Genomic DNA, 13658 nt, shown 5'->3' on the forward strand with positions numbered 1-13658 from the left:
TTTAGCTACTGTAACAATAACAGCAACAAGTAGAGGCTTTTCTCCTCTTCTTTAAAAAAATTAGTGATTCTAGAACCAGTTTGTATCCAGGCATGTCTTACATTCTACTTTTGAAGAATAGTTGAGTATTTTTATTGAAACAAAATTTCTTTCTAGTGTAGATTGGGGAAAACTTCAGATCAATAATATTTCTCATATAATACATGAACTGTTCTCTCTAGGCTTTCATAAAACTGAAGAAGATTTTAGTCTTACCTGATTTCAACCCAAACAAGATTGCTCTAGTTTCTGTTGCTTGTTGCTCTATGTGCCAGTGGGTTATAGCTTTGAATAACTACCATGAAGCACAGAAGGTATGCTTTTTCCTCTTAAATACCTGTAACAATTTGTAAGTGATATGTCATTGTCCCAGAAAAGCATTTAATGCTCAAATGAACTTCTGTGGAAAGAATGCTTAATGAAAAACACCTTAACAACCATATTATGTTTACTCTCAGACATCAAATTCTCCTGTCATGTTCTTTAATTTATGACAACTATGCTATTGTTTTATTTGTTTTAATATTTCTCCATATTAAACTAGTTATTTCCCTTTGTACACTATTCTAAGAAAGCTTAAGAGTTGACATATGTGTCTTTTAATCTTAAGTGGTATTTTTAACAGTGAACTTGAATTTAAGCACTTAAATTTTGTGACATTCTGTTTAAGCTGTTGGGCCCTAAACAAATCCAAGTGGCTGAAGCTCAAAATGTCCTAAAAATTGCACAACAAAGGTTGGATGAAAAACAAAGAGGTTTACAGCTGGTAAGAAATTTCTTTACTTGTTGCACTCTCAAAGTCTTTATGAACTAGACAAAAACATCAGGAAAGAGTCATTATCTCAACTGAATTTATCAGTTTAATGTAAAATAAAGACAATAATACAGGTAGTGAAAAGATTAATTGTGATTAATTAAATAATATAAATACTATAGGGCTTTCCAGGTGGTGTTGTTTAGTCACTAAACTTTGTCTGCTTCTTTGCTACCCCATGGACTGCAACATGGCAGCCTCCTCAGTCTTTCACTGTCTCCCAGAGTTCACTCAAATTCATATCCATTGAGTTGTTGATGCTATCTAACCATCTCATTTTCTGCCACCTCCTTCTCCTTTTGCTTTCTTTCTGTCTTGCCCAGAATCAGGGTCTTTTCCAGTGAGTCAGCTCTTTGCGTCAAGTAGGCAAAGTATTGGAGCTTCAGCTTCAGCATCAGTCCTTCCAGTGAATATTCAAGGTTTATTTCCTTTAGGATTGACTGGTTTGATCTCCTTGCAGTCCAAGGGACTCTCAAGAGTCTTCTGTAGCACTACAATTCCAAAGCATCAATTCTTTGACACTCAGCCTTCTTTATGGTCCAACTATCACATCTGTACATGACTACTACAAAAACCATAGTATTGACTATACACACCTTGGTCAGCAAAGTGATATCTCTGGTTTTTAATAAGCTTTGTCAAATAAAGTTTGTTATACTTACCTTCCAAGGAGCAAAGTGTCTTTTAATTTCATGGCTGCAGTCAATGTCCGCAGTGATTTTGGAGCCCAAGAAAATAAAATCTGTCACTGTTTCCACTTTGTCCTCTTCTATTTGCCACGAAGTGATGGGACCAGTTGCACAATCTTAGTTTTTTTAATGTTGAGGTTTTTTTTTTTCTTTTATTATATTTTATTATTATTATTGGTATTATATTTCACTTATTCTGGGAGGTATGTAATGATATCATATTTGGTTTTAATTTGCATTTCCCTGATGCCTCATGATACTGAACGTCTTTTCATGTGCTTACTTTTCATTTAAATTGTTCTATCAACGATCTTGTTAAGAGTACTAAAAGACATGCTGCTAGCTGGTTAAAAAAGGTTTTCCAAACCACATATCTGACAAAGGACCCCTCACTACAATATATTAAAAAAACTTTCAAATTCAACAGTAAATAAACACTCTAATTAGAACATGGACACAAAGCGTGAATAGGCATTTCACAAAAGAAGGAATTTAAATGAATGTTGAGTTTTAAGCCAGCTTTTTCACTCTCCTCTTTCATCCTCGTCAAGAAGCTCTTTAGTTCCTCTTCACTTTCTTGCCATTAGAGTTTTATCATTAGCATATCTGAGGTTGTTGGTATTTCTCCCAGCAATTTTAATTCCAGCTTGTGATCCATCCAGCCCAGCGTTTCACATTGTGTTCTGAATATAAGTTAAATAAACAGGGTAACAATATGTAGCCTTGTAGTACTCCTTTCCCAATTTTGAACAAGTCAGTTGTTCTTTGTCTGGTTCTAACTGTTGCTTCTTGGCCTGCATACAAGTTTCTCAGGAGACAGATAAGGTGGTCTAATACTCCCATCTCTTTAAGAATTTTCCACAGTTTGTTGTGATCCACACAGTCAAAGGCTTTAGCGTTGTCAATGAAGCAGAAGTACATGTTTTTCTGAAATTCCTTTGCTTTCTCCATAATCCAATGGATGTTGGCAATTTGATCTCTGGTTCCTCTGCCTTTTCTAGACCCAGGTTATATATCTGAAAGTTCTTGATTCATGCACTGTTGAACTCTAGCTTAAAGGATTTTGAGCACAACCTTTTTAGCATGTGAAGTGAGCACAGTTGTACAGTAGTTTGAACATTCTTTGGCATTGCCCTTCTTTGGGACTGGAATGGAAACTGACCTTTTCCAGTCCTGTGGCCACTGCTGAGTTTTCCAAATTTGCTGGCACATTGAGTGAAGCACTTTAACAGCATCATCTTTTAGAATTTGAAATAGCTCAGCTGGAATTCCATCACCTCCACTAGCTTTGTTTGTAGTAATGCTTCCTAAAGCCCACTTGACCTCACACTCCAGGATGTCCAACTCTAGGTGAGTAACCACACCATCATGGTTATCTGGATCATTAAGACCTTTTTTATATAGTTCTGTGTATTTTGCCACCTCTTCTTAATTTCCTCTGCTTCTGTTAGGTTCTTATCATTTCTGTCCTTTATCTTGCTCATCCATGCATGAAATATTCCCTTGATAGGTCTAATTTTTTTGATGAGATCTCTAGTCTTCCCATTCTATTGTTTTCCTTTATTGTTTTCATTGTTCCTTTAAGAAGGCCTTCTTGTATCTCCTTGTTTCCCCAGGTGGTACAGTAGTAAAGAATCCAATGCAAGAGATGCTGGTTGGACCTCTGAGTTAGGATGATCCCCTGGAGTAGAAAATGGCAACCCACTCCAGTATTCTTGCCTGGAAAATCCCAAGGGCAGCAGAGCCTGGTGGGCTACAGTCCATGGCATCACAAAGATTTAGACACAACTGAGCAACTGAACACACACACACATAAATATTAATGCACAGGTCTTAGTGCCTGACACCTAATAATACACTCAGTAATGTTAACTAATGTTACATCACTAATATATTAATTCACCATTTATCCCGGGACATCTTTATAACTTCAGCTTACTGAAGACTTAATATCAATCTATGTTTTTTAAAAAACTGTTTAGCCTGTTTCTATTAATTATTTTGTTGTTGTGTAAAATCATGGTTATTATTTTAATGGGCTTCCCAGGTGGCTCAGTGGTAAAGAATCTGCCCACCAGTGCAGGAGACTTCAGAGATATGGGTTTGATCCGTGGGTGGGGAAGATCCCCTGGAGAAGGAAATGGCAACACACTTCAGTATTCTTGCCTGAAAAATCCCATGGACAGAAGAAGAGCCTGACAGGCTACAGTCCATGGGATTGCAAAGAAGTCAGACACGACTTAGCGACTAAGCACAAGCACATTCCTTTGATGTCTCAATTTTAAATTAAATAAGAGTATCATAATGAAAACTAAAACTAGAATTGAGATCATTAATCCCTCTCCCCTACTTAGCTCACATACCTTTTGAGAATGGGTAAGGCAATATACTTCAGAGACGGCAATCTAATAGGCACATTCTGCCCATTGACATCTTTATTTGGACTCTGTAAGTCTTTTCCTACATTTTGATGTAGTTACCAACATTTTAATCTGAAAATTTCATTTAAAATCTACATTCTCTTGAAAATTCAGGAAATCTGACAGCCTGAGCTAGCATTCTTACATGGCCACCATAAACCCCTCAATTCACTTCAAGGATTTATATTACCTACCTGGTCCCATAGATATTTCTTGCAAGCTTAAGAGATATAAAAAGTATTGGACATTTTTAAAGGAAATTAGCAACAAATTTGAACTGAATTTATTTTATGTTGCTGTGTAGTTTTATTGTACTTATGCTTGGTATTTTCAATTTTGATATTTACTCGGTTTTCCTGATGTCCATGATTTTGTGTGTGTGTTTTTGTGTGTGTATTTTGTGTGTGTATTTTCACTCATCCCTCCAACAAATGTTTGTTTACTGTATTGCTCACTTGTTTTTATTATTATTGCATGGTATAAGACAGAAAGATAAACTGCAAATTCTTGTCAAAATTTTATTTGCTAATACTCCACATTCCCTTCCAGGACTACAGGCTTCATGAGAAGTTTCTAATATTTTAACTCACTGAATGCAAACAAGTATATTTTAAAAGTATATTTTTACATTTGTGTGCTCAGTTGCTCAGTCGTGTCTGACTCTGTGGCCCCATGGACTGTACACCACCAGGCTGCTCTGTCCACGGGATTCTCCAGGCAAGAATACTGGAGTGGTTGCCACTTCCTACTCCAGGGGATCTTCCCAACCCAGGGATTGAACCTGAGTCTCCCATCTCCTGCATTGGCTGGTGGATTCTTTACCACCTGGGAAGCCCCATTTTTACACTTAATATTTTAAAATTGAGTGTAACAGTTAACTCCATTGGTTTTAAACTCTTGTTGAGATTTTATGCTTACTCAACCATGCACTGTCTCCCATTTTATAAACAGGTTTTTTGTTCACCTGGGTCCTAATATTAAAAAACAATTCTGAAAAATCTCTGAAACTTTGGGGTAAAGAAATAATATCAGAACCTATTATATTTCACTGTGTTACCTTGGAGGCACACAGTGACTGTCATATAATAGAAATTTCACGTGTTTAGTTGAGTTGATAAGCCCTCCGTCTAGTCAAGGCTATGGTTTATCCAGTGGTTATGTATGGATGTGAGAGTTGGATTATAAAGAAAGCTGAGCACCGAAGAATTGATGCTTTTGAACTGTGGTGTTGGGGAAGACTCTTGAGCTGCAAAGAGATCCAACCAGTCCATCCTAAAGGAGATCAGTCCTGAAAATTCATTGGAAGGACTGATGTTGAAGCTGAGACTCAATAAAAGTATTTGCCACCTCATGCAAAGGGTTGACTCATTGGAAAAAAACCCTGATGCTGGGAGGGACTGGGGGCAGGAGGAGAAGGGGATGACAGAGGATGAGATGGCTGGATGGCATCACTGACTCGATGGACAGGAGTTTGAGTAAACTCCGGGAGTTGCTGATGGACAGGGAGGCCTGGCATGCTGTGATTCCTGGGGTCGCAGAGTCGGACACGACTGAGTGACTGAACTGAACTGAACTGACTGACTGACACTTTAATATTTAAATAACTCACTAGATTATAAGTAACAAAGTTTTCTGAGTAATCTAAACAGAAAGTATAAGCAAGAAAACAAAGCAACATAATGTATGAAAGAGCAAACAACTGAATAATTATTATGGGTGTAACAGGACTAAGTAATAAATCATTAGAATAAGCATGTGAAAAGTCACTAATGTGTATATTTTTGTGAAAATTAGGTATTTTCACCAGGATAACATCTTAGAAATCAAAGGAGAAATTACAGATCACTAACTGTATTCAGTAGGCACAATTTTGTATATACAATTACATGTACATATCATACTGAAGTCTTCACACTAAATCCTGTCTTCAGGGATTTTGAGGACATGAAAAAAGAGTAATAAGACTATAAGACCACAGCCCAAGAGATAATATCTGGCAATGTATAATTCCTTCAAAAAATGACTTTTGTAACCAGCATAGATCCGTGTGGACTTGTCAAGCTAAGACTTTATGAAGATTCATTTCATTTCACAGCTGGAAGTTGATAAGAATTTTAAAGAATGCCTAGGGTTTACATCCATTTAAGGGAGGAGTCCAGGCACAAGGGAAGAATATGAGACAAATCCCAGGGGCAAGAATGTTTAGGAAATGTTTAGAAAATATGGAATAAGCCAATCTGGCTGTACTGTAATATTGAAAAGGAGATGAATTTGGGAAGGAATATTGGGATTAGATTGTGGGTGTTTTTGTTGGCAGGGTCGAAACACTGGACTCTCTCCTTAGGCAATCTTTTCTATAAGAATTCACCAAATGTCTTTGAGCAAGGATAATCAAGATAAGTGGTATTTTAAGAAAACAGTTTCATCAACTAATCATTAAAATATGTTTTCTACTTAACAGCCTGTGCTTAGTTGCTCAGTCGTGTCCAACTCTTTGCGACCCCATGGACTATAGCCCTCTAGGCTCCTCTGTCCATGGGATTCTCCAGGCAAGATTCCACCAGTCCAATTTCAAAAACTCATTAGTTTCTAGTCATCAGAGTATCTGGGATGAAACATGTTCAGTCGGTTCCTTAAAAGAAGGAAACTAGATGTGGTACAAAATTTTCTGTGTGAAGAATAATTCAGAAATGAATCTTCAGATACCAAGATTGTAAGAAAGCTTATCAAGGAAGATGGCAGTTTTTTTTTTTTTAATTCAGTATCAAGGATTCATTCATTTAATTACCACAGTGTACATTTTCATTGATAATATATCTATCTTTCCAGGAAGATTTTCCAGGATGTGAAATGAAATGGTTACACACCATGTTTGCATAAATGACAGATAAACTCTTAAGGCAAATGAGAGTAAAAATGTGTCTCAATACTGAATTAATTGTCTTTCAGGTTGAAGAACATCTTCAGTTTTTGCAAGAAGCCTACAAAGAGATTATTGCTGAAAAAGAACTATTAGCACATCGAAGAAAACTAGCCACCAAGCGCTTACAGTGTGCATCTATCTTACTAACTGCCTTGGAAGATGAGAAGGCAGGACTTCCCTTGGCTTTACATCTCCTTCATTAATTTCTACTAGGCTTGCCAAACCCAAGATACTGCTTTCACTGAAGGCTGTATCATACTGCATAAAACTATTTTACTATCAGTTTCCCTTTTAAGATCAGTAGACAGTTCTATAATGGCAGGTAGCATGGGAGTAAAGGATACCTAGTGGCACAGGAGTAAAGAATTCACCTGCAAACGCAGGGGACACAGAGACCCAGGTTCAATCCCTGGGTTAGGAAGATCCCCTGGAGGAGGAAATGGCAACACACTCCAGTGTTCTTGCCTGAAAATACCCCATTGACAGAGGAACCTGGCAGGCTACAGTCTATGGGGTCACATAGAGTCAGACACGACTGAGCAATTCTATTGAGACAAAAATAAAAGAACATTGATTAAATAGTCTTAAAACAGGGGTAACAGAGTAAAATGATCAAAAGGTTGTGCCTAAAACATCAGCACGCTTTGTCTGATGAGGCCTAAAATAATAAATCTGCCTATGAGTATGGCATGAGGTTTCCTTTTCTAGCAGAGAAATAACCCCAACTGAATGCAGAAACATGGGTGGGGCTGAAATGAAGGGCATGTCTTTAGACAGGAAAAAGGAAATTTTATTTTGTCTGTCTTATGGCTTCTTTTATCTCATCTTTTTATTTCTCTTCTAATTCATCTGCTTTCTCTATATTTGAATCCTTAGCTTACTAGCATCTTGGTTTAAGTCATTACTCAGCTATCTCAAAGAATCTTACAAAATTCTCAAGATAATTTTAATTTAGTTTAATTGCTTAGATAAATGTGTGTCACAGAAGACTCCTAAAGGGCAGGGAGAAAGAGGTTATGAAATGAGACCAACCAGAGGGAGATCACAGAGGAAAATTACTGATATCCTTGTGAATCAAGAATATGTTGAGAGGAAGTAGAACAGCTTATCTCGGATCTTAAGCTTCCAGATGATGTGGTTCTCGCTCAACATGCTTTATTTCTTGATCAGTCAAGCACATACACAGTTGTAGAAGGAGGGTATATAGCCAAAGAATATGGGTTCAGAGCCTTGCTGCATTCTTCAGAAGCTTTGTGAACTTGCTTAACTTTTCTAAGCTTTAATGTCTTGGTCTTAAAGTCAATAGGATTTTACTTAACAGAATATTGAAAGCCTCTCATGAGATTTTCAAAAAAAATGTCAGTCAGATAAGAAAGGATTCAAAAGTACTGGTCATTATTGCCATAATTTAACACCATTAATAACACGTTATCAGTTCAGTTCAGTCACTCAGTCATATCCAGGTCTTTGTGATACCCCATGAACTGCAGCACGCCAGGCTTCCCTGTCCATCACCAACTCCCAGAGTTTACCCAAACTCACGTCCATTGAGTTGGTGATGCCATCCAACCTTCTCATCTTCTGTCGTCCCCTTCTCCTCCTGCCCTCAATCTTTCCCAGCATCAGGGTCTTTTCAGATGAGTTAGTTCTTCACATCAGGTGGCCAAAGTATTGGAGTTTCAGCTTCATCATCAGTCCTTCCAATGAATATTCAGGACTGATTTTCTTTAGGATGGATTGGTTGGATCTCCTTGCAGGCCAAGGGACTCTCAAGAGTCTTCTCCAACACCACAGTTCAAAAGCATCAATTCTTCAGCGCTCAGCTTTCTTTATAGTCCAACTCTCACATCCATACATGACCACTGGAAAAACCATAGCCTTGACTAGACAGAACTTTGTTGACAAAGTAACATCTCTGCTTTTAATATGCTGTCTAGGTTGGTCATAACTTTTCTCCCAAGAAGTAAGTATCTTTTAATTTCATGACTGCAGCCACCATCTACAGAGATTTTGGAGCCCCCAAAAATAGTCAGCCACTGTTTCCCCATCTATTTGCCATGAAGTGATGGGACCAGATGCCATGATCTTTGTTTTCTGAATGTTGAACTTTAAGTCCACTTTTTCACTCTCCTCTTTCACTTTCATCAAGAGGCTCTTTAGTGCTTCTTCACTTTCTACCATAAGGGTGGTGTCATCTGCACATCTGAGGTTATTGATATTTCTCCCAGCAATCTTGATTCCAGCTTGTGCTTCTTCCAACGCAGCATTTTTCATGATGTACTCTGCATGTAAGTTAAATAAGCAGGGTGACAATATACAGTCTTGATGTCCTCCTTTTCCTATTTGGAACCAGTCTGTTGTTCCATGTCCAGTTCTAACTGTTGCTTCCTAACCTGCATATAGGTTTTTCAAGAGGCAGGTCAGGTGGTCTGGTATTCCCATCTCTTTCAGAATTTATATAAAGGCTTTAGCATAGTCAATAAAGCAGAAATAGATGTTTTTCTGGAACTCTCTTGCTTTTCTGATAATCCTGTGGATATTGGCAACTTGATCTCTGGTTCCTCTGCCTTTTCTAAAACCAGCTTGAACATCTGTAAGTTCATGGTTCACGTATTGCTGAAGCCTGGCTTGGAGAATTTTGAGCATTACTTTACTAGCGTGTGAGATGAGTGCAGTTGTGCGGTAGTCTGATCTTTCTCTGACATTGCCTCTCTTTGGGATTGGAATGAAAACCAACCTTTTCCAGTCCTATGGCCACTGCTGAGTTTTCCAAATTTGCTGACATACTGAGTGTAGCACTATCACAGCATCATCTTTTAGGATTTGAAATAGCTCAACTGGAATTCCATCACATCCACTAGCTTTGTTTGTAGTGATGCTTCCCAAGGCCCACTTGACTTCACATTCCAGGATGTCTGGCTCTAGGTGAGTGATCACACCATTGTGATTATCTGGCTCATGAGGATCTTTTTTGTATAGTTCTTCTGTATATTCTTGCCACCTCTTCTTAATCTCTTCTGCTTCTGTTAGGTCCATCCCATTTCTGTCCTTTATTGAGCTCATCTTTGCATGAAATGTTCACTTGGTATCTCTAGTTTCCTTGAAGAGATCTCTAGTCTTTCCCATTCTGTTGTTTTCCTCTATTTCTTTGCACTGATCACTGAGGAAGGCTTTCTTATCTCTCCTTGCTATTCTTTGGAACTCTGCATTCAAGTTGATATATCTTTCCTTGTCTGCTTTGCTTTTTGCTTCTCTTCTTTTCACAGCTATTCGTAAGACCTCCTCAGACAGCCATTTTGCTTTTTTGCATTTCTTTTTCTTGGGGACGGTCTTGCTCCCTGTCTCCTGTACAATGTTATGAATACATTAAAATGAATCATTATTTTTAAAATTATTCTACTTTATTACACAAAGTATTTGAAATGGCTATAAGTCTTAGCAAATATGAGAGTCACAAATCCAAGAATAGGATTCATGTTCTCCTCAAAAAGCAGTTTGTTTTTTCATATGATCCATTATTAATTTTTGGAGAAGAAAATGGTAATCCATTCCAGTATTCTTGCCTGGAAATATCCCATGGACAGAGGAGCCTGGTGGGCCATAGTCCATGGTGTCTCAAAGAGTCAGATATAGCTTAGTTGACTGGACAGCAACAACAAATTATTAATTTTAATGCAACTATGGCATAAGAATAGATAGTAACAGCAATAATAGATCCAACCTGGAGACTATTACTATCTAAAATGTCTTACAATAGAATATTTTATGTTAACTATCAATAACTTTTTACTTGAATGTTTAGACTCGATGGCAAGAAACAATTGATCAAATAGACAACAAGTTGGAAGGAATTTTGGGTGACATACTTATTTCAGCAGCATGCATTGTCTACAGTGGAGTGTTAACAGCAGAGTTTCGCCAATTGATTGTGGAAAAGTGGCAGAATCTTTGCACTGAAAACAACATTTCTTTGTCTTCTGACTTTTCTTTAATTGAAGTCATGGCACAAAAACATGAGGTAGTAACATATTTCTGTTATCCAGTTAAGTGATTGTTGTTGGTTTGGATTGCATATGTGTGTGTGTGTGTGTGTGTGTGTGTGCATGTTCACACATACCTGAGGGCTTGAATCCATTCCTGAAATTATTTTATAAGTAAAAATAAAGAAGTTTGCTTTGTATTTTTTTAATTATACTTCATATAGCTCAGTTAAGTCGCCTTAAGTTTCTTATCCTCTGGGAAACAGTCAAAAGTATCCCTTTTCCATTGTAATTGTACTGTCTTATAAATATAGCCATTTCCTCTCCCAGAAACCCTTCTAATTAATAAAATTCAAGTTCTTGTCAAACCATAGTTAGTAGTCTCAGAAATATCCAAATTATAGACCTTACATTTGTCAATTTATCAATAAGTATTTATTGTCTTATCTATGTAAGTTCTGTGCTGATGTTGCAAAGGCAAAAAAGAAGAACCTATTTTTTCATTCAAAGAGAGTAATTTTGGATTGGTTTTCCCACTAATAACTTAAACTGACCATCAAAAATACAAACTCTCAAAGTGAATACTGGCTTTTCATTTTCACAATGCTAATAATGAATTCAAACCCAAATATATCAGTAATTGGGATTTCCCAGGTGGCGCTAGTGGTAAAGAATCCATGTGACAATACAGGAGACATAAGAGATGCAGGTTTGATCCCTGGGTTGGGAAGATCCCTGGAGTAGAAAGCAGCAACCCACTCCAGTATTCTTGCCTAGAAAATTCCATGGACAGAAAAGCCTCATGGGCTACAGTCCATAGGATCACAAAGGGTTGGACACAACTGAGCAACTGAACACACATCACATATCAGTAATTACAGTATATGTAAATGGACTAAATGGTACAGTTAAAAGTCTAAGATTGTAAAACTACATAAAAGTATAAACCAAAGCATGAAACAGAAGCTACATGTTTTTTAGGAAAGACACAGTTAAAACATAAAGAAGATTGACAGTAAAAAATTAGGAAGAAATCTGCCATTTATTACCAAAAATAAAAGACAATAGACTTTAAGGCAAAAAATGATTGCTAGAATTAAATAAGCTTATGTTAAAATTAGAATTGGTTTAATTATTCTTCAAGATTATGTTAACAATTCTAAATCTGTTTGTATCTAATAGCATGACCTCAAAAAATATAAAGCAAACATTAAAAGAACTACAGATAAAGATGGACAAATCTACAATCATGGTGAAAATTTAACACATTTCTCTCTATAACTCACAGAAAAAGAACACACAAACCAGTAAGAATAGAAAAGATTTGAGCAACGTAATCAACAAATGGATTTATTAATAGGTTAATAAGACACTGCAGCCTACACCTACAACGTTCACATTCAATGCCAATATAGAACATTCACATTCAATGTTCGATATAGAATATTACCAAAACTGACCATGTAATGGACTATAAGCAAACTTGCAACAAATATCAAAGGAATTGAATCATATAGACTATGTTATCTGACAAAAAGCAATTGAGCTAGAAGTATATAATTAAAAGCTTCTCTTAAAATCATAATATTTCTGAAAGTTAGGAAATGTATTCCCAAACTAATCACAGGTCAAAGAAGAAATCAGAACTGAATAAATGAATCATTGTCAAAAGATTTTCTTTTGAGATTGGAAATATAACAAAGGTATATCCACTATTTCTGCTTGTATTTAGTGCTGTACTGGAGATTCTAAACAGTGCAGTAAGGCAAGAAAAAAATAAAAAAATCTTAAAATGGGAAAAGAAGAGAGACAAAAAATATATAATGTTGCAGATTATATGTATCTACAAAATCCAAGAGAACATGTAGATAGATCATGAGTATTGACAAAGATTTAGCAAACTTTCTGGATTAAAGTTAGTATAAAAAAAACCAATTACATTTCTGTATACCAGCAACAAGCAGGGTGCATGATGTTTTTAGATACAATTTATCACAGCATCATACTGAATCTATCAAAAAGTTGTGTTAAATTATAGAAATGAAACTATAAAATGTTATTGACATAAATTTTAGGAAACTTATATAAATTAAGAGTTATACCATGCTCATGAATTGGAAGACTCAACATTCTGAAATTGCCAGTTCTTTCCAAATTGATCTAAAGATCCAGTGTAATCCCAGTCAACTTTCCAACAGGAAGGGATGTGTGTTTGGGGGGTGGGGGGGGGGCTTGTCAGATGACAAGCTGATTCTAAAAGTTATAAGAAAAGACAAAGAGCCAAAATGTCCAACACAATGTTAGTAAAGAACTGTGTGGGAAAACTTGCAATATCAAGATTTACTTTAAAGCTACAGTAATTAGGACAGTGCTATTATTTATCCTTGTGTGTAACAGTTTAAGGATAAATAGCTAAACCAATGAAGTAAAACTGAGAGCCCAGAAACAGATCCCTAAATAGGTAGAACTTTGATTTACGTCAAAGTTGATACTATAGTGCAATGAGGAATGGGTAGGCTTTTCAGTAAACAGTGGTGGATAATTGAATATTCATTTTAAAAATTGACATTATTTTATATTACACACAAAAATTTCATTGAAGTTAAATTGTAGACCTAAATGTGAAAGGCAAATTAATAAAGTGTAATTTAGGAGAATGTATTCATGACCCTAGGTAAAGAAAAGATATCCTGAGCAGAACTAAACACAGAAGAAAAAATTGATCAATTGAATTACATTAAAATATAGACCTTCTGTTCATCAAAAGACACAACTGAGAACATAAAAAGGAAA

The 13658-nt window shown here is 36.4% G+C and overlaps 1 protein-coding gene across 1 annotated transcript in view; it reads left to right on the top strand.

The window, feature by feature from the left end:
• DNAH14 (dynein axonemal heavy chain 14) overlaps positions 1 to 13658 on the top strand; it is a 324938-nt gene that overhangs the window by 235543 nt on the left and 75737 nt on the right. Inside the window, exons 54-57 of the mRNA XM_065937125.1 lie at positions 222 to 353; positions 710 to 805; positions 6912 to 7052; positions 10688 to 10903. Coding sequence (XP_065793197.1) covers positions 222 to 353; positions 710 to 805; positions 6912 to 7052; positions 10688 to 10903 — 585 coding nt within the window. The remainder of the gene's footprint in view (positions 1 to 221; positions 354 to 709; positions 806 to 6911; positions 7053 to 10687; positions 10904 to 13658) is intronic.

Source organism: Muntiacus reevesi, chromosome 5 (assembly GCF_963930625.1).
Source record: "Muntiacus reevesi chromosome 5, mMunRee1.1, whole genome shotgun sequence".
NCBI classification, from domain to species: Eukaryota; Metazoa; Chordata; class Mammalia; order Artiodactyla; family Cervidae; genus Muntiacus; species Muntiacus reevesi.